This window comes from Mesoplodon mirus (assembly GCF_964341445.2).
Source record: "Mesoplodon mirus genome assembly, chromosome: 6".
NCBI lineage: Eukaryota > Metazoa > Chordata > Mammalia > Artiodactyla > Ziphiidae > Mesoplodon > Mesoplodon mirus.
This window is the reverse complement of record NC_138982.1, coordinates 50854139-50879762: the sequence shown is the minus strand read 5'-3', so window position 1 is coordinate 50879762 and position 25624 is coordinate 50854139. Positions and strand designations below refer to the sequence as shown.

Here is a 25624-nt window from a genome sequence, read left to right as displayed (position 1 = left end):
AGGCGCATCCCGCGGGCAGCCAGACCCAACGCAGCCATAAGTAAATAAATTTATTTAAAAAAAAAAAAAAACCCAATGGCTCTCAACCCGCAAGGGTATACAACCGATCTAGGAGTTTTAGTTGGAGGGACATGATCATGATTTGGGCGTTTTTATAGATCAGGCTGCCTGCAGTGTGGCCAAGAGGCAAGCGACAAGCTGTTGCAGTAATCCAGGGGAGAGATAACGGTCATCTGGACTGGGCTGATAGACATAGGGGACTAAGAGCAGACCGTCCTGAGATGTATTTAGGACTAGGTGCTTGCTTGGATGAGGATTGATTACACTGCTTTATACCTGTCTCACAGGATAAAAGAAATTGATGACACTTAAAAAAATTTTTTTAAGTGCTGCCTGAATCATCTCCTTCTTCTTTTAATTATTAATAACCTTTGTTAAAATTTCTGGGTCCTATTGCTTTGTACGATTCACGGGTGCCTCCTACCCCAAAGTGGAGCATAACATTTAATTTTTTCAACATAAGTTAGTTGAAAATACTTTTTCAGAAAAAAAAAAAAACCTTCATTCACTACAATCCAGAACCGTCGGAACTATTGCGTGGAGACACCTCAAATTCCAGATGTCTTCCAGAGGTTTACCTCGCTCTACCGGATTGCCACCGCGCCTCCGAGCCCAGCCACACCCCCTAGGCCCGCCCCCGACTCTTGCCTTCGGCCTTCCTCCTCCCTCTCCTGCTCCCTCCGCCCCACTTTCCCGCCCACTAGGAAAGCCCCGCCCCCCCAGTTCCGCAACCCAACTCCTTCCCTCCTTCCGTCGCTTTCCCCTCTCCCCGCCCCCATGGCTGCTTTCGATTGGCTAAACTGGCTGTGCCGCGGCAGGGATGCAGCATAGCCTCATTCTAATTGACTGAAGGGTAGTCGGGCCTCTCGTGATTGGCTGATAAGGGGAGCCAGCAAGTGTGACTGCGCGCCGGGGTGTGTGGACGCCGCTTTGTTGCCTGAGGGGGGTGGCAGTGGAAGTTAAGGGAGTCGGGGAGCAGCGCTTCTCCGGACCCGCAGTCGCGGCCGTTGCAGTCACTTCGCCGTGTGGCCTTTAGCGTAGGAGTCGCGTCGATAGCAGCCATGAGCGGCGGGGTGTACGGGGGAGGTGAGTGAGTGCGGCCGATGGAGAGAGCGCGCCTTTTTAGCGCGTGGGGTTTGTAACCGCCGCCCCCAGCCCTCCCCTCTCCTCCCCGGCGGCCCTTCCGGTCTCCCCATCTCGGGACCCCGGCCTCCCCGCCCCATCCCCGCCCCGCGCTCTGCCCGCCCCTGGAGCCCACCCGGCTCAGCGAGCGCCTCAGGCGCCCGGAGTCGCCGCCCCCTGTGGCCCCTGCCAGCTTCGGCCCGCGGAGGAGCCGGCTTTCGAGGGTGCGCGCCGCCCCGGGGCTGGGCGGGCAGCTCCTCTCGGGGGCCCGGCCCGGCGAGCCGCGGCTGGGGTGACCGGCCCCGGGGTCCCCTCTCTTACAGCCGGCTCTGTCGGCGTGTGTGCGCTCGCATGTTCTTAAACTTGGGAGGTCCTGGCAGTTCGCTGGCGTGGACGGAAGGTTTCCGCGGCGTCTCGGAGATGGCAGAGCGAGCACCGAGGAGTGGAACTGATTGAAGGAGTGGCGGTCACTCAGGACGCAGCCTCCTCTGCATTCGCGCCCCGCGCTCACTCTGCCTCACACCTTTCAGTGACTCTTGCCTATTTGTTGATTGTGGATGCTCCGGAGTTACCTGTGGGCGGGTCTGCTCCGGCTTAATTTAGGAACACATGGGATTGAAGGATGGTTACGGTTGGGTGGGCTGCGGTGTAGTGAACGATTACCACGGGCCTGGGGACTACACAGGCCGGGGTTAGAATATCAGGCTCACCATTTAGTAAGCTCATTGGCCTTGGGCAAGTTACTTAACTTTTCCCAACTTCAGGCTCCTCTTTTGTGGAATGATGGTTCCTACCCATTGGGGTGGTTGTGAAGGTAAGTGGGATAATGCTACACTTGCTGCTCAAAATATGGTCCAAGGATGGGCAGCATCAGCATCACCTGCAAGCTCGTTAGAAATGCAGACTCTTAAGCCCCGCTCTAAATCTACTGAGTCAGAGCCTCCGTTTTTGCAAGATACCTAGATGAAGCACTGATGTGTATGATTCATGCTTTGTGTTGCGTTGGATGAGTTAGAGAAGAAAGAGGCAAACCCAAAGTGTTGCTTTCGTTATTGTTGCTTTCTGAAGCGGATGACATTTTATAGGTGGGAGATGAAAATAAGGTTTTCAAAGTTTTTAGTAGTTTTGGAGTGAAGTTTGAGTCTCCACTCAGGTGACACGCTCGCTGACCCTCACCCTCTCCTTCTCCATATATGCTTTTGGTTTTGATTTCTCAAATGTGAGAGTCAGTAGTTTTCCAGTTTTACTTTGGAGAAAGCCTAGTGGATCTTCACGATTTACTTCTTCCCCATCTGAAGATGTAATCCTGACAGAAAGACTTGATCTGTGTGCCTTTGCCTCATAGAGGCTGCTGACTCTTGACTTTCAGGTTCACTGATCCAAGAACCTAAAGGCTGTCCACTGAGTATTTCCTTACAAGGCATTGTTTAATGTGACTAACGTAGAAATGGATACTAATAATGCCAACAGTAAACATTTATTGAGTGCATACTGTGTACCAAGAACTGTTCCAGAGGCTTTTCATGCATTGGCGTTTAATACATGCATTAGGTCAGTTAATCCACAACAGCCACTGGAGGTGGTACTACTTATCCCCATATTATTAAAGAAGAAAATGAGGTGTAGAAGAGGTTAACCAGCCCAGAGTTATATAACTTTCTAGTAAGTGGGGAGCAGGAAAAGAAAAGGCATTTCAGTAAAACCCTTCCCCATAAAAAAAAATTAAAAATAAAAAGATTTTGGTTGTTTCTCCATAAGCCATTTTTCAAGTGTGGAACCACAACATATTCATATATGGTTTAGGTATTCAGAATAAACATCCTGTTTCTCATTTGCTTATGTAGAGGAATATATCTTAAAGCCTATTTCACATATAAAGTATATAAAACTCATGAAAATAAGTGTATCATTTTGTGTTTCAGCTACTACTGTATGGCCAGTATTTATAGTGGGTCACATTTTCCAAAGGGTTTACTGTGAAAGGGTTTCCAAATTCTGAGAATCAAGAGTCTTCTTCAAATTAAAATTCTACTATGTCCAGTTTACCACACTGATTAAGACAGGAAAATAACTGATTTGTTAGATTTTTCTTTTCACACAAAAAATTTTGAGTGCTTGCTGTGTGCGAAGTATAGCTTCTGCCTTCAAGAAGCTCGCAGTCTTGTAGGTGAGTCAGTCAAATAAATAGACACCATATTTAATTTATTTTTAGTTGTACATTCCACCCCAGACACACACACACACACACACACACACACACACTTAAAGAGCTGAAGTTGGAATATTATTGATGGTGTGGCAGAGCTTAATTGGCAGCATGTTTTTCTCCTAGTGGTGCGTGAACTAATGGTGCAATTAATAGTTTATAGTGTCTTATGGATGATAAATTCAGTGAAGTATGTTCAAGAATGACAATATATAGAAGATACAAAGGTAGCACAGACAAAAAAGTTATTAACTCAATGTGGAAGAGTCAAGGGACTTTACAAAGGAGGTTATGAGAATGATGAAAGAAGAATAGAGAGGGACAGCATATGCAGAGTAGATGGTGTGTTTAGGAGACCACATAATCTTCAGTAATGGTAGTGTATGAGGTGGGAGGAGAGACTGCTGCCATATTATGCTAGGTCTTGAATATCACCTGGGTAGAATAATTTGAATTTTATCTTGGGATGATGGAAAACCACTGAATGATTCTCCCTTTTCTTTTCATTGAAGGATTTATGTACCAAGATGTTCAGTTACAGTTTTGAAAGATAACAGTGCAGCAGTTTGAAAGGTGGATTGAGACGGTAAAGATGGAAGCACAATACCTGTAGGGAGTTGTAATTCCTGGTTGAGATAAGAGCTTGACTCAAGGCAGTGGCAATGGTATTAAAGAAGAAGGGATTTGAGAAATATTTAGCAGAAATATTTGTCAGAACTTGATGAGGGGTATGAAATATGAAGGTGTTCAGGAAGATTTTTGCCTCTGATGACTGGAGCTACTAACTGTGATAAGCACAGCTGAGATTAAATTAGGCAGGATGGGGACAAGGAGACAGTGCTTCAGGTATGTTGAATTTGAGGTACCCATGGGACATCAGGTGGAAGCAATGTACAGTAAGAAGTTTGAGATCTGGATCTGGATGAAGGTGAGGGCTTGAGAGAGAGATTTGAGATTGGAAGTACCACTGTTTAGGTAGAAATTGAGGCTGTAAGAGTGGAGCAGTTTACCTAAGAAAGGGTAAGTTAGAGGAGGGGACTCCTGACATGGAGTCCTTGGCCTCCCTAAGGAGTCCATGGATATAACTAACTGAATTTTATTCTAATTAGTTTCTTTTATAGTCTATTTGAAAACATTCTAAGAAGACATTCATAAGTGTCCTAAGCTGTCTGTATTAGTTTGCTAGGGCTACCATAACAAAGTACCACAGACTGGGTGACTTAAACAACATAAATTAATTTTTTCACAGTTCTGGAGGCTAGAAGTCTGAGATCAGGTGTTGACAGGGTTGTTTTCTTTGGAGGCCTTTCTGCTCGGCTTTCAATGGCCGTCTTCTCCCTGTGTCTTCACATGGTCTTCCCTCTGTACATATCTGTGTCCAAATTTCTTCTTCCTGTAAGGATATCAGTCATTGGATTAGGGCCCATCCTGATGATCTCATTTTAATTTAATCATCTCTTTAAAACCCTTATCTCCAAACACAGTCACATTCTAAGTTACTCCGGGTTAAGACTTCAACATGTGAATTTCAGCCTCGAACATTGTCAGAGGGGTCCATGGAACAGAAAAGGTTAAAAGCCCTGGTGCAAAGCAAAAGGCTGATCCTTGAGAACAGGAGTAGAAAATTTTGGTTAACCAAGCAATTAATTCATTTAGTTAGGATATTTCTTTACCCAACATTCTGGTTAATCAAAGTGTTAGAGTTTACCAATTCATGTCATTGGTATACAATACTTACTGTTTGTACCTGAGTTTACATGCTGTGGTGAAAACAAATGCAGTGTTCTGCTTTTAAGGACCTTTTCTTTCAGACAAAATAATTTGGATCAGAGATTGTATAGAGAAAAGTTGATTACTTTGGGAAATGTAACAAATACAGAAACTTCCTTTCAAACATAGGTGGCTCTTCATTTTATTTCAATAAAAATGAGATCACTATTCTGTAAGGACACCACCTCTCAACTGTGATAATTGTAGTGTAATAATTGATCTTTATTTTTTAAATTATTTTTTTAGTTTTTGAAATACTTTAAACATTAAAAAATAAAGTATATGTAAGTTTATATATGATGTTTCTGTACTCACTACTGAGATTAAATGTAATGTTTTGTCAAATTTGCCTCAGATATTTTACGAAATAAAATTGATATTGTTGAAATCAACAATATAGATAAAATCTATATTGTTGATATAGATTCCTCTTCTCTGCCTCCTTAGGGGTTACCAGTAACCTGAAGTTGGTATGTAATATTCCCCAACCCTATGCATATTTTTATACTTTTATTAAGTGAGTGAATCCATAATGAATTAAGTAGTATCAAAATATGTGTGCATAGTAACTAGCTTTTTAAACTAATTCTTTTGAGATTTATCCATGTTAATACATGTAGATGTAGGCCATTCATTTTTAACTGCTATGTAGTATTTCACTCTATGAATAAGCTGTAGTTTATTTTCCTACTGAGAGACCATTTAATCTTCCTACCTTTTCCTGTGGCACGCAGTGTGATGATAATTATAATGGCAGCTACCACTTATTGTGCTTATTATGTACCAGGTACTGTTCTAAGTGCTTCCATACTTCTAGCATCCTGCAAGATAGGGACTATTATGCACATTTTACATATGAGGAAAGTGAGGCAGAGAGGTTAGTAAATCACCTGAGGTCACATAGCCAGTGAACATTCTCTTACATGTCTCCTTGTGATATACGTGAGAGAGTTTCTCTAGAGAAGACATAAGTGTAATTTCTATGTATGCACATTTTCAACTTTAGTAGATATGACTAAATTGCCCATAGTGGTTGTATCAGTTTACAACTTTTTTTTTTTTGCGGCGCGTGAGCTTCTCTCTAGTTGTGGTGTGCGGCTTCCAGAGCGCGGGTTCCAGGGCTCTGTAGTTTGCGGCACGCAGGCTCTCCTCTAGTTGAAGCGCATGGGCTCAGTAGTTGTGACGCATGGGCTTAGTTGCCCCGCGGCATGTGGGGTCTTAGTTCCCTGATCAAGGGTTGAACCTGCATCCCCTGCATTGGAAGGTGGATTCTTTACCACTGGACCACCAGGCAAGTCCCAGTTTACAACTTTACTAGCAAATGTGTAAGAGCTCCTCTTTTTCTACATCTTTGACAATACTTGGTCTTATCAGCCTTACTAATTTTTGTCAATTTAATTGAGCTAAGTAGTATTTCTTTATTATTTTTAATGACTGAGTGAAAAAATCCTTCTTTGAAAAATCAGTGCCTAGAAAACCCAAGTGCTTTGTTTTAGGAGGCGTGCTGTTTTGGGTGAAATATTTTTAAAGTGTAATTAGAGGCTTTTCTCTGAATTTGAATATGAAAAAAAATACTAGCTTTCTCTCTCAGTATTAAACTTTTATTATTAAACTTTATTAAACTTTTATTATTAAACTTTTATCTCCTACAAATCTGGAAATGTGCAAACTTTAATGATACCTTCATTTTAATGATTTTTACCTGGCCTATATTATTATACCTTAAATTCTTATTCTTTAGGTTCCTTATTTTTCTTGGGGTTTTGCTAAGTTTCTTCCCTAATTGCATGAAATATCATGTTGATTAACATATGAAAAAAATGGTATACCTTAGTGCACTGGATAGCTTTCCTTTGCTCCTCCAGATCCACTTTCCACCCATTTCCACCCTCTCTGTGCCCTTAAAGACTGACCCTTGTAGACTGCATCAGTGGACTCTCTTGGCCTCTGGTTTGGCCAATGGTAGGGTAACTATACTTCCTGCTTTGTGCCTCTTGTCCTGGTACAATTATTAATAGGGGTTCCTATTACATTCAGTAGTGGCTCAGTTGGGTGAGAAATTATAAGATCACCCTAGCCAGTGGGGAGAGGGGTTGGCAAATGTATTAGTCTGGTTCCTTTTCCTCAGGGTCAGCCAAGGCTGATTCCATCCCTTAACTGAAGATCACAGCTCCTGTCCGATGCCCTCCCAATACAAGTCTCTCTCTGGGTTCTGGTAACAGTTCCTTCCCTATGTTTCTTCAATTCTAAGTGTGGCAACAGATTTCTGTTATTACTAGTCCTAGGGTACCATACTGTCCTTTCTGGTTTTCCTATATTTTGCCTTTGTATTTTTTGTATTTTTGTAAGTAGACCCTTTAATAGGTAAACTCCTTAAATTACCTAATTTTAGTGTACCACCTCTTTCCTGATTGAACCTCTACTGATATACTGTGTATGACGTTATATTTTAATTAAGTGAATCTTTAAGGTGTATTTAAAACTAGGTTCAAGCTAGTAATAATATGAATATAAGCACATTAAGTACTCTTAATTTTCACATGATACTTGTAAGTCGTTAATGTTAATTATCTTTTCATCTTTTCAGATGAAGTTGGAGCCCTTGTTTTTGACATTGGATCCTATACTGTGAGAGCTGGGTATGCTGGTGAGGACTGTCCCAAGGTAAGTGGAATGGTAGAGCTAATTGGATACGCAAAAGCCATTCATGTAGAGTTAAATTCATGTGGAAATTCTGACTCAAATATGGTAAAAGACATTAGTTGGTGGCAATGACTTCTTGGTAAAAGCAGGTAAAATTTGTAAATAATGTTTTTGACTCTTACAGGTGGATTTCCCTACCGCTATTGGTATGGTGGTAGAAAGAGATGATGGAAGTACATTGATGGAAATAGATGGTGATAAAGGCAAACAAGGCGGTCCCACCTATTACATAGATACTAATGCCCTGCGTGTTCCGAGGGAGAATACAGAGGCCATTTCACCACTGAAAAATGGGATGGGTACGATGTTTTTTTCTGTGGATTTGATTCTAAATGTAGAGTATGCATAGTATATTTTAGATATAAACCAGTGGCTTCTTAAAAGTTGAACATCAGCTATTTTTTTGTTGTTTTTATTCCATAAACTGATGTTACAGGCACTGAGAATACAAAGATGCATAAAACGTGCTTCTTTTCCTCAAGAAACTCATAGGTAGAGGAGATAGATGTGTGTATATGTGTGTGTGTATATATATATATACACACACACACACACATATATATAGGATAAATGCTATAATATAACTATGTTTGATAAGCAGTGGGATTAGAGAGGGGAGGTATTTAACTCTATCACTGGGGGTCAGAGATGGTTTTCACAAAGGAGGTAACTTTTGTACTGAATCTTGATCACTGAATAAGAATTAGCCTGACTGACAAGGCTGGGTAAATTAGAGCAACCAGCATGTGTGAAGAGATGGTGTTGTGGAAGAAACTTCCATGTTTAGAAGTGTCATCAATTAAGTATGGCTGTAACAGTAGGTACATTACGGCCAATTGCAGGAAAGGTAGGCAGAGAGCAATCATAAAAGGGCTTGTAATGCCAGGAGTATATTAAGCTGGTAACTGAAAGGTAACTCCAAAGGAATTTAAACAGCATTTTATATATAAATGCTCATATATGCCAGCTGGAAAGATTAGTCTAACAGTCCTGTGTAGGCTAGATTGGAGGGAGATACTAGAGATAGGAAGATCAGTTAGGGAGGTAAGTCCAAATGAGAAATGAAGAGGGTTAAAATTTAATACTGATGGCCGAGATCCTGAGCTGGCTGTCAGAGATATCCAAGACAAATGGTACAAAGTGTTTAAAGAGTTGAGAAAGTTTCCTAGATTTTTGATTGGAGTCACTGAATGGGGCGTACCATGCATTGAGGTAGGAATAGCAGGGGAAGGAGCAAGTTTTATGGTCTTAAAAAGCAAGTGTAAGACCCAAGATCACTCTCAGGTCCAGTTATTCACTAGAAGGACTCACAGGACTCAGCATGTCAGTGTACTCACAGTTAAGTTTTATTGTGCTGAAAGAGTACAAAGCAGAACTGACAGAGAAAAAAGGGGCATGTAGTGAAGTCCAGAGGAAACCAGTGCAAGCTTCCAAGAGCTTACAGTGAAGTCATAAAGGATGTGCTTAATCCTTCTAGTAACCAGGAACATGTGTGTGTGGTCTACTAGTAGAACTCATTAAAGACTCAGTACCCTACTTCACACTCACAGGATGGCTATATTATAAAGACAGACAATAGCAAGTGTGATGGGGATATAGAGAAACTGAAACCTCCATATCTATTTCTGGGAGAGAACAAAAAATGGTTCAGCAGCTTTGGAAAAGTTTGACAGTTTCTTAACAGGTTAAACATATATTCACCATATAATCCAAACAGTTCCACTTCTAGGTATCAACAAAAGAGAACTGAAAACATATGTCCACACAAATACATATATGCAAACGTTCATAGCAGCATTATCCATATTAGCCGAAAAGTGGAAATAGCCCAAGGTGCATCATTGGATGAATGGGTATACAAAATGTGGTATACCCATAAAATGAAGTACTACTTGGCAATACAAAGAACAAAATACTGATATAAGCTAAAATATGGAAGAACCCCAAAAGCCTTATGCCAAATAGATGAAATCAGATGCAAAACTCCACATAATGTATGGTTACTCTGATATGGAATGACCAGAGAAAGCTAATCTATACAGACAGAAAGTAAAGTAGTGGTTGCTTGGGGCTGTGGATGGAATGGGAAGTGACTGCAAAAGGGCATAAAGCTTCTTTTTGGGATGATGGAAATATTCTAAAATTAAATTGTAATAATATTCACACAACTTTGTAGATTTACAAAAGAAAATCATTTAATTGTACATTTAAAACGGATCCGTGTTATGGAAAATTATACCTCTATAGAGCTGTTAAAAAAAAACTGGAGGAACATTTTTTGTTACAAATATTTTATTTCTTATATTATCTTGATACTTGGAATAAATGAGTGTCTTTTGAATTCAGAAAAAAAAGAACTCGATAACCGTGGTCTTTATTAGGGGCTGGTCATGTAGGTACTGTGTGCCTAACATGTTCCAAAACCCCAGACTCCCAGAAGGAAAGGTATTCCACATAAATCACACTGTATAAACAGTTTAGGCACAGTGAGCTATTCGTATTTGGGGAAAGTTTTGTTTTTTTTTTTTTTTTTTTTTTTGCGGTAGGGGGGCCTCTCAGTGTTGTGGCCTCTCCCGTTGCGGAGCACAGTCTCCGGACGCGCAGGCTCAACGGCCATGGCTCACGGGCCCAGCCGCTCTGTGGCATGTGGGATCCTCCTGGACCGGGGCACGAACCCGTATCCCCTGCATCGGCAGGCGGACTCTCAACCACTGCGCCACCAGGGAAGCCCCTGGGGAAAGTTTTATATCAGTGTAGGGAACTGTTTACCAGACAAGTTCCTAGATGCCAGCCAAGGGTCAGCCTTGCAAGCAGGCCTTTCTCAGGTCTGCTAAGTTAGCTTTTTCTGCACAGCAAGTAGATGAGTTTATTAGTTCAAAGTGTTTGAATATAGGTGCTGATCTAATAAGCAGGTGAGAGAGATTTTAAGACATGGAGTTGATTTTTTTTTTAACCAGAAAGAGTTTGGGATATGAGAAGAGGATTGAGGATAGGATTCCTTATGAAAATTTATTTCCATGTATTTAACCAATAGAGGTGCCTGTGAAGGAGAATGAGAAGGAACAGTTAGGGAAGTAGGAGAAATTCAGGAGAAGGCCAAGAGAAGAAAAAGTTCTAGAGTAAAGAAGTTGTGAGTCTCATTGTTCTCAGCTGTGGCACTGAGCTTTACGCTAAGAAGGGGAAAGAGAAGTTAAAGCTACAGAGGAGGTCCATTGATCAAAAAACCCCCATCCTGAGAGGCCTATAGAAGTATGTTTACAAGGAATGACATTGATTTGTTGGACTGTGGCAGAAAAAGTTTGTAAACTGTTGAGTCAGTAGTGTCAGATAGTAATTTGGAGAGGTCAGATGAGATTACAAATGTGAAGTATCCACTGGATTTGCCTGTTAGAAGCTCATCAGCAACTTATGCGAGCAGTTTCAGTGGGATGTTTAGGTGGAAGGCAAATTGAAAACATACTATTCTCTAAATTTTTTTTAAGTCTTTACATCTTTTTTCATATAGATTGTACGCTTTTTAAATGTCAGCTGTAGATCATACAGTTCTTCTGTGTTTTCTCCTACCATTTGAATTGGGCCTCTAATAAGTACTTACTGAATAATATTTATTTGGTATTTTTCGTTTATTTGATACATTAATTACACCTGGGACAGGTCTAGGGGTTGTAACTGTTGGGGCTGGAGAAACCGTATCTAGAAGACAAAGATGATGTCTATATGAAGTGCTGTGTTACGAGGCAGAGCTGTGAAATAAGTAGGTTTGTATATTACAGTATCAATATTAGTGCTAAACCATTAGACACAGTCTCTCAAAAGATGCTGTATTCATCTTCGATTAAGCATTATTTTCAAGGTATTAATCTTATATTTTAGTTGAAGATTGGGATAGTTTCCAGGCTATTTTGGATCATACCTACAAAATGCATGTCAAATCAGAAGCCAGCCTGCATCCTGTTCTCATGTCAGAAGCACCGGTGAGACAAACTTTTTCAAGTTTCTCTAGGTTGTTTATTTACTCATTTGAAGAGTGTTTCCTTTTTCTTTAAGAGACATAGAAATTCATATTTTGAATTTTGAAGATTAGGGAAAGGGAGATTCACTTATAAATACTCTTACAACTTTTATTTTTATTATTTCAATGATTAAAATACTCAAAGAACAATAATTAAAGCACCCTAGTGGGTTCTGGTGGTTATTTATCTGTTTTTTTCCGGGAATTTAACATTTGATTTCCTTGGGCTGCTTCCCATTTTGGTCAGTTGTCCCTTATCCCTCAAGGGCAGTGTATATCTGCTTTTATACTCAACCTTAAGAGTAACTAGATTCACTCTTTTTTTTAATATAAATTTATTTATTTGGCTGCATTGAGTTTTCGTTGCTGCATGCGGGCTTTCTCTAGTTGCGGCGAGTGGGAGCTACTCTGTTGAGGTTCGCGGGCTTCTCATCGCAGTGGTTTCTCTTGTTGCGGAGCGCGGGCTCTAGGTTGCACGGGCTTCAGTAGTTGTGGCACACGGGCTCAGTAGTTGTGGCTCACGGGCTCTAGAATGCAGGCTCAGTAGTTGTGGTGCACGGGCTTAGTTGCTCTGCGGCATGTGGGATCTTCCCAGACCCAGTGTTCTAACCCGTGTTCCCTGCATTGGCAGGCGGGTTCTTAACCACTGTGCCACCAGCAAAGTTCTTAGATTCACTCTTAAGATTTAATAATACTTCATGTTTATAAGAATCCTGATATCCCTATACTTTGAAAAGTCTGTAATTTCTAGAATTCATAGCAACAGACAATTTTACTTATTAAATAATAAGATTTATATTTAAAGTCAATATTGAACTAGGGCTGGAAATTGCTAGACCAGAGTCTCTTGTGAAATACATTTGGTACAGAGTCAAAAGGGCCCAGAAGACTAGATAATGATTATAAATTATCAATATTTTGTTATTGTTTTCTAAACTCTAGTTTCTTTTGAGTACCATCTACAAGTGGGAGAATTTGGTGGTTTAAAATGCATATTTAAGATTTTGATGACTAGATTCACTCTTCTTCTTTTTTTGACTATTACCAAAGTTTATTTAACAAAAAAGTTCAGTAAGAAAATGTACACAACCCAGTTTTCATCGTAGTAAAATGTGGAGAGGGGACATGTGGAAGCAGTTGATTTCTCTGTTGAAGACAACTTGTTCATAATTCGTTCCAAGGCTTCTAACATGATGGTACTATTTCCTCGTATTACCACCATTCCAGTATTGTTCTGTTGCCCACTAGTTGCTATCTCCACACATTCATCTATCACAAGATTCATAAAGAGATCAAATGCCCTTAATATTCCTTGGATAAGTCTGCCACCATTTAATTTCAATGATAACTTCTTGTCCATAAATTTCTTCAACTTGGGAGGGTGAGCTTTGCTCATGATGTCTACTCCACAAGCTCAAAGATGCCTCCAAACGGAATTCGAGTTGTCCCTCACGCTTAGATTCACTCTTAAGAGTTAAAAAAAAGATTTAATAATACTTCGTTTATAAGAATCCAGATTTCCATATACTTTGAAAGGTGTAATTTCTAGAATTCATAGCAGCAAACAATTTTACATATTAAATAATAAACTTTATATTTATTAAATTTATTACAAATACATAGAAATAAATGTTGTAAAGATATTATGAAGAAGATTTTCCATGGTATTTTACTCTATTATTAATGTTTTACATCTTTGTTAATGTAGTGCTGAAATGAATTGTGAGATAAATCAACACTTTAGTTTTTAAACAATAAATAATTTGTATCTCTTTTTCCCTCTTTTCAAGTGGAATACCAGAGCAAAGAGAGAGAAACTGACAGAGTTAATGTTTGAACACTACAACATCCCTGCATTCTTCCTTTGCAAAACTGCTGTTTTGACAGCGTATCCTTGAAAGAGTAATACCCAACTTCTCTTTAGGAGTAACTGTGGTGCTGCTAAAGGTGATGCCCTCAGCAGGAAGACAGGAGCCACTTCTTTCTTGTTCGGAAGTTGAGGCATTTTTCTCCATTGCTTTTAGATATCTATCTTTTAGTATTCTTACTGGAACTGATGCATGTGAAAATGTGAGAGGGAGATAGGAAGGAAGCACTCAATTCTTCTCATTCATTTAACAAAGTTTAACAAAAACAAAAATTTTTGTTTTTAGAAGGGGAATGTGACGACAGGACAGTATTTAAGTCAGTTGACCTAGTTGAATTCAAAGATTGCCATTCCCTTCCTCTTCTCCAGTACCTTAGAAAAGTGGAAATTGGCTGTAAATTCATTTAAGATTTAATCACCAAATATTTTTAAAAAGCATATTAAGGGACAGACAAGGAAATATTATGTCCTGATCTCAAAGAATAATATTCTTGTTGAAAACTAAATAACAGATTTAAATAGTACTTCAAAATAACATTGGCAAAAGTCATAAAGAAGTACATGATTAATTTGAATTTTTCAAATAACAATTGTAGTTCAGTCGAGTAATATTGTAGCTTGACAAGCCTTTGTAAAGAAAAGAGAATTTAGTTGCAGGATGTGGGGGAAGGAGACCTATATTTAGAGTTCAAGTTCCAGTGCTTATAAACTGATCTTGAATTAGGTACTTAAAATTTGAACTTCACTTTTTACTCATTTATCCGGTATACCTCCCTGGATTGCTGTAATATTCAAGCGAATTTTATATGTGTGAGAATCACTGTGGTGACTGTAATCTAACATTTGTCTGTCGTGGTGTGTCTTGGAGATGACTTTAGCACAAGTGGAAGTGGAAAGTGTAAGCGTTCTTCACAGTGACTTAGTTTAGAGTTGAAGATTTATGTTCGGCTTCAGAACAAGTTGTAAAAATACGTTTAGATCAGACTGTAGAAGTCTTACATGTTAGATTTAAAAAATGTGAACTTTAGACTCAAGAGAACCATTGCAGGTTTTGAGTAGAGGAAGGAGGGAGAGTATTAGCGGACCCATTGTGTGCATTATATCATTTAATTTTCATAATAATCCTGTCAGGAATCGGAGTCAAAGTAAGCAAACTGGTCCCAGTCCACAGCTTGAAAACAGCAGTTCTGAATTTGAACATAAGATCTGTTTGGCTGCTTCCTTACAAGGAGTGTGTAAACAGAATTGGTATTGTTTTAGTTTTTAACTTTTTATTATAGAAAATTTCTTACACAAAATAAGATAGAATATTATATTGAACCTCCATGTGCCCATCACCCAGGGTCAACAATTTTCAACACAGAGCTAAGTGGTATTAGCTATAACCGCAGGCACTCCCCCTCCCACCATGGTTTTGAAGTAAATCCCAGACATTAAGCATGTATCTCTAAAAGATGTTACCATATGTCTCTTTTTTTTTAAAGCTATAACCACAATTTTTCTTTTTTAAAAAACAGTTTAATATATTTGAATCAGGACCCAAACAACAGGGATCATGCATTGTATTTTGTTTGATATGTCTGTTAGGTCTCTTATGGTCTGTAGATTGTACCCACCCTCCCCTTTATTTTCTCTTGTGATTTATTTGGTAAGGGAAGTAGATTGTCCTCTAGAATTCCTAACACTTCTGGCTTTTGCTGACTGCTGTTTTTTACTGTGTTCTTCTAGCCCAGAGGTTCTCAAACTTTTTATACCTAGAGCTTTTATTTATGTGGATCATATCTGGTAGTATTTGCCATATTAGAAATTAAGACAGAAACTTAAAAATTATATTTGCTTATTTTAAGTAAATTAATAAGCCCATTGTATGTTAATATAAATAAAATATTTTAATAAAAACTGTGTTTTCCAAAACCAAAAATATTAATGAGAAGAGAGGCTTTGTTTCACAATTTTTCAAATCTCGTTAACGTTGGACTTAATAGCAGAAGTTGGATTCTCATATCACATTCAGTCTGTTGTGTATCACACATGACATAGCCTCTGGAAAAAAACTCTCTTGTACATTTATGAGAGAATGACAGTGAAAAGGGCAAATAACATCTGAGTATTATTCTAAAAATTGTTTTGACTTCTCAACCATGGCCTTGGGATTCCTTTACGCTTTTAAAAATTACTGAGGATGACGCAGAGCTTCTGTTTTTTGTAGGTTATAACTATCAATGTTACTGTTTGAGAATTTAAAACTAAGACTCCTTTTAACATTTTCTTATTAATTTAATTAAAAATAACAAAAATAGACATATTAACGTCAACAAAAATAACAGTTTTATGAAAAAGATAACTCTGTTTTCCAAAACAAAAATATTAGTGAGAAGAGTAGTATTGTTTTATCTGACTTAATTGATAGCTGGGCTCTCATATCTGCCAGCCTCAGGCTCTGTCCTCTTGACACCTCAATTTGCGAGGCAGGCTTCAGCCTTCTGCTGTCAGAGCTGCATACTGTTGGAGAATTCATTTATTTAAAAAGGTAGCAAAATCACAGAACTCATTGGTTCACCTCTGTTTTTCAAGAATGCATTGCCCTCTGTTCTCTGCATTTTGTTGGTCCCCCTGCAGTCCTGCAGTTGAATAGTTCAGATGTCAACCAGAGATTTGGGTAGATTTTATACTCAGATTTTGGGTTTTATCCCTTCTGTGGTTCTCTTTCTTCCAGAGTTTCTACCTTAAATGTCCAGCTTTTCTTCCAGCCCTGAACTCCTTTTTGTGTTCACTCAAGGTGGTAAAGTTGCGATTTTTCATCACTGCTTTCCTGAACCATAGCCATGGAGCTGGGAAGCACTTTTGGGCGAGGAAGCTGCAAACTTGCAGTTTTTACCCCCTCTGGTTGCAGTTTCATGAGAATAAGTTTTGGCTGAGTTTTGACTACTTTTGAATACTTTCCAGTATCTTAAAATGGTCACTTAAAATAATTTGTCCAGGTTTTATAATTGCCATCTTTAGGAGGGCTTACATACTTTTAGTCTGGTGTTGCTGTATCACTTTGTACTAACAGAGATAAAATTAGTGTTTATGTATATAGATGACCAGAGATCAATGGAGTACCAGTAATAGCAAAGATAAATTACTAACCTATCTTTCTGGCCATTTATTCTCAGACCTCTTTCCTCTGATCATTCCTGCCCATGCCTTAGTTCTTTGCCCTTCATCTCTCTTGACATGTTCTTTCTGGTTTAACTATCTATTTCCTTGGCTTCAGATACCAGTTATACACTGACAAATTCCAAATCCATATCTGTATCCCAGATCTCTCTTGTGAGCTCCAGGCCCACGTCCAGCTGTCTACTAGAACTTTTTCTATTAGTTATCTGTTTAAGCACTTTATACTCAATATATCCAAAATTCTTCTCTCCTATCAAATTTATTCTTTCTCCTTTGTGTATTATCTTACTCGCAGTTGTTTAGACCAGAAATCTTTCTCATTAACCCTTCAAATTTTGTAGTTATCAAGACCTGTCTATTCTCCAGCCTCCCCCGGCCCCAATCCAAACCCTCAAATCCATTTATTTCTCTATCCACTGCCATTGCATTAGGTGCACCTCTTCCTCTTATCTGCCCAGTCTTCACACTGCAGCTCTGATCATCTTTGTTAATTGCCAGTCTGCTTGAACTACGCTGCACTTCCCTGACCTCTTAACCATGCTCTCTTGCCTCCTGGCCTTCCTGCATGTTTCTCCTCTTCCCCATGTCCTCCTCCCCAGCTTACGCTTGAATTTCCCAGGGACCGGTTATATTCCTATATACTCTCCCATGGCATCTCAAACTGTTCTTTTTATAGCTTTATTGATCTCTGCTGCACTTATCAGGATATCCTTCAGGGCAGAGACAGTTTTGGTTCACCTCTTTGTGTCTTCTCTGCTTAAGGAGTGCTAGTGAGAGAATGACCTCCCTGCTGCCCTCCTTTATTGGGCACCAGACCTATCACTAGGCACATAATAGATGCTCAGTAAATATTTGAGGATCCAGTGAATGGCTCTACTCCTAAATGTCGGTTTATGATGTTCACGTGATGTAGGCCTTCTGTAGCACAGAGCTGTGGAAAATGGGATAAGTGGAGTCTGCTGATATTCACTGGCTGTTGAATCTGCCTGGAATAGCTCTTCCAATTGAGTTGGGGGAGATGATGATAACCGCCACTCAGCTGCCAAACTGCTGAAATGGTTCTTCTTTAATCCTATCTGAGAATGGTTTTAGTTCTTATCTCAAATGTCACAGCCTCCCACTGTTCTTACCAAGTTTCTATAGATTTTGTTAAATGCTTCTCAGTTTGTTGTAAGCCCTTTGATCTGTGCCAGGGACTTTGAATAATTGTGCTAATTTGGACCACTTTAACAGATGTCTCTCTGGGATAAAGGTTTCTCTGACTTCCTCACACCACCATTCTGGAAGTCTTGCCTGTTGTCATTTGTTTTGAAACCAGAGTTATTATTTGACGCCAACTTTCATCCCCGTATTTATTTTAATGCATTTTAAGCCACAATGCACATGTTTTAAAAATGCCTTAATAAAACCTTCCCTTTACAATAAACATTATTTTAGGAACCTTGATACTTTCTTTTCCTTAATGCTTTAAACTAGATTTGCTAATGGTCGTTCTACTGGGCTTATCTTGGACAGCGGAGCCACTCATACCACTGCAATTCCAGTTCACGATGGCTATGTCCTTCAGCAAGGTAACTGTATTTAACCAGGGTGCACCGAGGACACAGATCATGAAATAAAGCAATGATTTGGACTATCAAAGTATATCAGTTTCCCAATCATGTCTTTAAGTGTTTTTTTTAAAATCTTTAGTATATATTGTATATTTAAAACTGATGCATGGCTTCATTCATGCTTGGAGGGATAGTTCCGTTAATTCTGCTTGAAAACAATTAATCATGTATAAATACACAGAGGAAATTTGTCCCAGGGAGTTTGGATGGAATGCTTTCTTAGCCTTGTTTAATCTGTTTCATAGGCATTGTAAAATCCCCTCTTGCTGGAGACTTTATTACTATGCAGTGCAGAGAACTCTTCCAAGAAATGAATATAGAACTGATTCCTCCATATATGATTGCATCAAAAGTAAGTGATGAATGAATTTTATTTCTGGGATTTATCTCCAACTCCCCACCCCCATGTTGTGAACTCTGTTAACCTAGCACTTGCTCTTGGCACTCAGGAAGCTGTTCGTGAAGGATCTCCAGCAAACTGGAAAAGAAAAGAGAAGTTGCCACAGGTTACAAGGTCTTGGCACAATTACATGTGTAACGTAAGTAACCCTTATTCTCTTTACGAAAGCATTATAGGCTGTAAGTCTTTGACTAGAGTATGAGCACTTTATATTTTCAAACTTATATTTTTAATGATATTTTACAAACAAAATTAATAGCTTTTGGCGGAGTAGGGGGGTGCTTTTCATGCTTGTCAGATATCTCAACAAAATACTGTATATTCACTTGGATTACTGTGGTGAGACCTGAAAGGAGCTTTGGGATAAAAACAAGCATTATGCTATTCTGTACATTTTTTGACTAAGAAAATGGTTTTAGTGTATAGAGACCTGCTGGTGTGGCTCAGTTACGTGCTCTTTCCTCATATGAGTCAGCTACGTAAAAAAATGTGTTACTGTTCAAGCAAGGAGCCAACAAAAGGTTTTCTTTACTGAAAATCCATCTCTGAACATGACTTACTGACAGGGGAGAGGTTAGTAAAACAGCCTCTCGCACCACAATATACATTCATTTTTAACAGTAAAAGGATATGAAAGTCATCATTTACTATGGCAGGGATATATCCTATTTGACAGTTTCTTACACCTAAGGATAAAGATTTTTTGTGGGTGTTTTGTACCAGGAAAAATTGTGAAGATGATTAATAATTGCGCCTAGACCTTAGACAGGATTTTTCCTTAGCAGCTCAGAGATCCTATGTATTTCACTGCAAATTTTTTAACTGTTTTATACTATGTCAGTCATTAAAAATTCCATAAGATACAATATATATGCATTTTATATATATTCAGCTAATGAAATCTTGCTTCTAAGCTTATTTTAAAGGGAAAAACAGTAAATCAACTATACGCCAATAAAAATTTTGAAGAAAAAAAATTTTTTAATGGGAAAACAGTGTTCTAAAACCAATTTTGTTATGCAGGACTGGGGTACAAGGGTTCCCACTTGTTTTTATCTCATCATTTTTCCATAATGGTTGTAATTTAAATGTTATATAATTTAGCTTATGATGAGAGTGTTTAGAATTGGGTTTCTTGATGCTCAGAGTCCTTACTGGGTAGATTTATACCCTTGAAATGAGTTAGCCATCCAGGAATGTGGTACAGTTTCATTAAGAAAAGTGTTTTTAAAATAATGTTACAGAAGTATAGACTGCAAAGACAAATCTCAATAATCTTGTTTCTTATCCTTTTTTTAAAATCCATAGTGTGTTATCCAGGATTTTCAAGCCTCAGTACTTCAAGTATCAGATTCAACTTACGATGAACAGTATGTTTTCTTATTTTTTCTACAAGACTTAAAACTTAATAGCTTATTAAAACCTTCATACTAATCTTTAAAAAAAAACTATATACTTAATATATAACTGAATCACTTTGCTGTACACCAGAAACTAACACAACACTGTAAATCAACTGTACTTCAATTAAAAAAAACTGTAGGGACTTCCCTGGTGGCGCAGTGGTTAAGAATCCGCCTGCCAATGCAGAGGACACAGGTTTGAGCCCTGGTCCGGAAAGATCCCACATGCCGCGGAGCAATTAAGCCTGTGCGCCTTAGAGGCCGTGTTTTGCAACAAGAGAAGCCACTGCAATGAGAAGCCCGCGCACCGCAATGAAGACCCAATGCAGCCAAAAATTAAAAAAAAAAAAAAAATTTTTTTTTTAACTGTGTACTTCATAAATGAGGAAAGAAATTGATTTGTTTAGTTTAAAAAATTGTAGAATATGCTTAACTGGTCTAAAGGTAAAAAGTTAAGAAATACTGAATAACATTTTAAAAGAAATAAGATATTATCACTCTGCTTTCTTATAAGTTGATGATTCCTTAGTAGTTTATAATTCTGAAATGGATTGTTTTTGTCTTTTGTTTAATATTGTTTGACATGTTTTCAGAGTAGCCGCACAGATGCCAACTGTTCATTATGAATTCCCCAATGGCTACAATTGTGATTTTGGAGCAGAACGGTTAAAGATTCCTGAAGGATTATTTGACCCTTCCAATGTAAAGGTATAAGAGCTTATTTTTATAATTAGCCTGGTTTTTCCTTTAAAGATCTCTTGTAATTACAAAACCTAGATAAGACTGACTAAACTTCCTTGAATGTGCTTTATTGTGTGAAGGTCTTCTGTGTGACTACTCATTTCTATTTTGTTATAGGGGTTATCGGGAAATACAATGCTGGGCGTCAGTCATGTTGTCACTACAAGTGTTGGAATGTGCGATATTGATATCAGACCAGTAAGTGCCAGTCTCGTTTATGGCATAAAGGTACCTTTTAGGGCAATCTAGTGCTCCATTATTTATAATGGCCATCATTATTTAAGTTGGCAACTTTGGCCATTGACTTTGAAGTCCATTTTATAAAAATATGTTAAAAAAGTGAAGTTCTACTAGAAAAGGAAAAATGCAAAATTCTAGAGCTGTGTCCAGTGTGGTAGCTTTTGGCCACATGTGGCAATTAAGTTAAAATAAACAGAAATTTAAATTTCAATTCTTCGGTTGCACTAGCCACATTGTAAATGTAGCTAGTCGCTGCTTTATGACAGTGCAGATAGATGTAGAACACTTCCATCATCACAGAAAGTTCTTTTGGACACTGCTGTTCCAGAGATTTCCTAAAACGTGACATACCAAGATATAGATTATTGGTGATTTTTAATGTACCTAGTACAGTTTTACTTTTTATTTCTCAGGAAGGTGTGGTTTAAGGTTTAAATTATGTAACTTTTACATGGAGTTTAGATATAAACTTCATATTTTTTGTGCTTTGCCAAGCTGTTTGTTTCATCAGTTTATTTCTTGCCAAGTTTTAAGGACTAACTCCATATTCCATACCATACTAATTATTAGATAGACTATATCTTATTTAAACGTTAGATTTAATTTGTAGCCAATGTATTGCCTTGATTTTCTTTGAGTTAACTCATTTGCTTGGAGCATAGTGCTAATAGCTAAGGGTCTATAAAAAACCATGTTGTTCAAAAAAGACTTCCGGGTAGTTATGAAAAATGTTCTTTATTTCAACTAATTACCTGCCAGGGATGTGCTGCTTCTAGGATAATGGGGTTGTAAGTATGCAATTTTTTAGTATAAACTCAAGGGGAAGGCAGTTGATTTGAAGTACATTTACTGTAAGACATTGCTAACTTTGTTTTGTATTGAGTTTTCTCCTTTAAACTATTGTTGACTGCAGAGGAGATGCTTCTATATTCCATTTTCTCTTTCAAAAGTTAGATGATTTAGACATTTGGAATAAATTTTTAAAATATGAATTTATCCACTAAAAAAGCAGGCTGACATTTAACTTTCTGATGCATACATACAGATTAGAGGTAAATATACTCCTTATTACTGTGAATTTATTTTTGGCGGGGGAGGCCTCAGCACGTGGATTTTGAAAAAGTTCATCTCTGCAAAAGAGAAAGGTAGCAGTCATTTTGGCCAGGACTATTGTCAGAGTATGCATTATCCACCATAATCATTAAACCTTGTCTAATTTTAAACATCGTAACTTCTAGATGTGCATTCTGAGATGATGTAATTATGAAATATACCTCTAATGAAATACTGGCAGCTATCTGCCAGAAAATTATGATTGGATTGTAGAATAATTGCTTTAAGATAGTGATTCTTAAATTTTAATGCACAGTAGAATCATCTGGAGAGTTTTCTTTTTCTATAAATTTATTTATTTATTTATTTTTGGCTGTGTTGGGTCTTTGTTGCTGCGCGTGGGCTTTCTCTAGGTGCAGAGAGCAGGGGGTTACTCTTGTTGCGGTGCGCAGGCTTCTCGTTGTGGAGCACAGGTTCTAGGCTTACGGGCTGCGGTAGTTGTGGCGCACGGGTTTAGTTGCTCCGCAGCATGTGGAATCTTCCCAGACCAGGGCTCGAACCCATGTCCCCTGCATTGGCAGGCGGATTCTTAACCCTGCGTCACCAAGGAAGCCCTCATCTGGAGAGTTTTAAATAAACCAACAAAAACTTTTCCTGGACCCCATCCCCAGAGATTTTAATTTAATTGTCCCCAGGCATTGGTGTTTTAAAAGCTCCCTAATGAGTTGAATGTGCAGCCAGGATTGAGAACCACTAGATTAAACTACTAGGTCTATGTAGAAGTAAAAAATTCAAAAAGGGAAAATTGCACTGGAAGACATGGTTTTATTTGTAGGTGTTTAAAACTCTTGGAAACATTTGCAACTAATTTATTTTTGTTTTCATCCCAGGGTCTCTATGGCAGCGTTATAGTGGCAGGAGGAAACACGCTAATTCAGAGCTTTACTGACAGGTTGAATAGAGAACTCTCTCAAAAAACACCCCCGGTAAGTTTTGTGTGCTCTTTAGTGGTATTTTTCAGTCATATGTATCCTCACTGCTGGTGGAACTTTATATAGTTTGTTTTTCAGTAGGTTGATGGTATTTTGTGTCTGCCTGGTATGGTATTACTTAAAGTTAATACCCCTTATTAATCAAATTTTTCTAGATGACATCTATTAGTTACTCTTGTACTGTTTGAATCTCACTTTATTCATTGATTCCATACTTAAGTACCTATAGTCTGTTAGGCACTAAGGATAGAAAATATAGTCCCTTCCCACCAAGGGCTTAGTCAGTTAGGAGGAGTAGACATGCAGAAAATAAAAACTGTAATGTACTGAGTGGTTCAGCATGTCATCAACCAGGCACTCTTAAGAACACTGAGGGGAAAGCACTTAACTCCCTAGGAGTGTCAGAGGAAAGCCTCATTAAGAAGCTGTTTGAATGAATAGGAGTTCAGCTGGTTGGCAGTTTATGAAAGGACATCTAGGTAGAGGGAATATCATGTGCAGAATATGAAGGGAAGATGGCATATTCCAACATTTTGAAGTAGTTGGCTTATAGTCTGTAGAAGTGGGGAGAGCTATATGGCTGGAAAGACGAGCACGATGGTATATTATGTCCTAGGGCTGCCGTAACAAAGTACCACAAACTGGATGGCTTAAAACAACAGAAATTTATTACCTCTCAGTTCTGGAAGCTAGAAGTCTGAAATCAACACGTCATTAGGGCCATGCTCTCTGAAACGTACAGAAGAGAATTTTTCCTTCCCTCTTTCTAGCATCTCATGATTTGCCAGCAATCCTTGGCGTTTCCTGGGTTGCAGTTATAGCACTTCAGTGTCTATCTCCATCGTCACGTGGCATTCTCCCCTTGTGGGTATGTCCTCTTAAATGAACTCTAGTTGTAATGGATTAAGGGTCCACCCTACATCTGCAGAGACTCTATTTCTAAATTAGGTCCCATTCACAGGGACCAGGGATTATCAACATACCTCTTTGGAGGATACAGTTCAACCCACAGAGGTAGGTGGTACCAGGTCATGTCACTTATTAATAGCAAACTTACAAGATAAAATTTGGCAGAGGACTGAAGAGCTTTTATGTTTTAAAAACATCCCTTGGTGCACTGTGGTAACTTTCAAAAGGATAGAAGAACCTGGTTTAGGGAGAAGGTAGTTTACGTGGTACATTAGTAACAGAGTAGTAGTCATAGTCTTTAGATTTTTAAACTTCCATCAAGTAGTTTTTTGTAAGGTATTCTGCAATAAATATTACATTTAAAAAAACTTTATTAGAGATTACATAGGCCCTAACAGAATCTATAGAATTTGTGTACTTGATAGCCTTTGGTTTCTCATATAAAGGACTGTTTTACATATGCCACATTTTTATATTTGTTATGTAAGTATTGATATAGGCACAAGATTGATACCTCCTTACATTCTTGGAGATATAGACTCATCTGGCATTTACCTTAATTATAGTACTAATCATTAGATTTCATAAAAGTCTCAGAATAATGAATATAGACTTGGGCTGTCCAAGGTCTGGTCAAGACCAGTTAGATACTATCCTTGTCTTTTAGGAGGCAATTAAAATTTAATGAAATCCATTGTAATAGGTATCAACCAGTTCCTCACCTACAAAACCCTGTATTCATCCCTCCTGCTCTCAGCATCCCTCCCTCCCATTCCACATACTCCACTCCTGCTACATACACAGTTATTTCACTGTGAAAAAGACACAAACTGTATGTTCATATATAGAATAATTGGTAAGTATCAACAATTTGAGAACTATCCCCAGAAGCAAATTCCTAGGTAGGGGGAAAATCTCTCCATACAGGAAGTGAGATAGGGATAGTGCTGAGCCATAAAACCATGTTTATTGAGAGTGTTCCAGCAGAACAGAAACACTAACTTGAAAGAAAGCAGTGTGAATAAACTTTCCTGAGATCTTATGTCTGTGTTTTGATTTGGATGGGGGCAGGGAGGAATAGGGGAGGGGTGAACTAAGATATGAGGGATGAACTAAGAGAGGAGGGATTTTGAAGGCCTAAGAAAGTAAGTTAGAAAGTTGAGGAGCACTACAGAAAGGGCAGCAGGTTGGGATAATAATTATACTTGGTGTTGGACAAAATGAAATAATATATGAAGCACTTAGCACAGTACCTGATTTATAGTGTTAAGTACTTATTTTGCTGTTTTAGGATTAAATTCTGAATGCCATGCTCTCTAGTATGCAGTTTTGTAAGGTTTATATAATTTCTTATTCAACTACACATTACAA

The 25624-nt window shown here is 38.5% G+C and overlaps 2 protein-coding genes across 2 annotated transcripts in view; one reads left to right on the top strand and one right to left on the bottom strand.

The window, feature by feature from the left end:
* The first annotated feature begins 956 nt into the window (after positions 1-956).
* The window catches only part of ACTL6A (actin like 6A), a 26493-nt gene continuing 1825 nt past the window's right edge, over positions 957-25624 (top strand). Inside the window, exons 1-12 of the mRNA XM_082624630.1 lie at positions 957-1146; positions 7746-7822; positions 7986-8160; positions 11735-11835; positions 13664-13761; positions 18379-18473; positions 18761-18867; positions 18965-19054; positions 20224-20285; positions 20912-21026; positions 21177-21257; positions 23243-23338. Coding sequence (XP_082480756.1) covers positions 1122-1146; positions 7746-7822; positions 7986-8160; positions 11735-11835; positions 13664-13761; positions 18379-18473; positions 18761-18867; positions 18965-19054; positions 20224-20285; positions 20912-21026; positions 21177-21257; positions 23243-23338 — 1122 coding nt within the window. The 5' untranslated portion in view covers positions 957-1121. The remainder of the gene's footprint in view (positions 1147-7745; positions 7823-7985; positions 8161-11734; positions 11836-13663; positions 13762-18378; positions 18474-18760; positions 18868-18964; positions 19055-20223; positions 20286-20911; positions 21027-21176; positions 21258-23242; positions 23339-25624) is intronic.
* Positions 12920-13273, bottom strand: LOC309806402 (small nuclear ribonucleoprotein G-like). The gene has a single exon (XM_082625248.1). The coding sequence runs from the start codon at positions 13267-13269 to the stop codon at positions 12925-12927; it is 345 nt and encodes a 114-aa protein (XP_082481374.1). The 5' UTR covers positions 13270-13273; the 3' UTR covers positions 12920-12924.

Bases quoted from the DNA above. Each gene is read 5' to 3' on its own strand.
- LOC309806402 (XM_082625248.1), bottom strand. From the start codon at position 13,269: ATGAGCAAAGCTCACCCTCCCAAGTTGAAGAAATTTATGGACAAGAAG.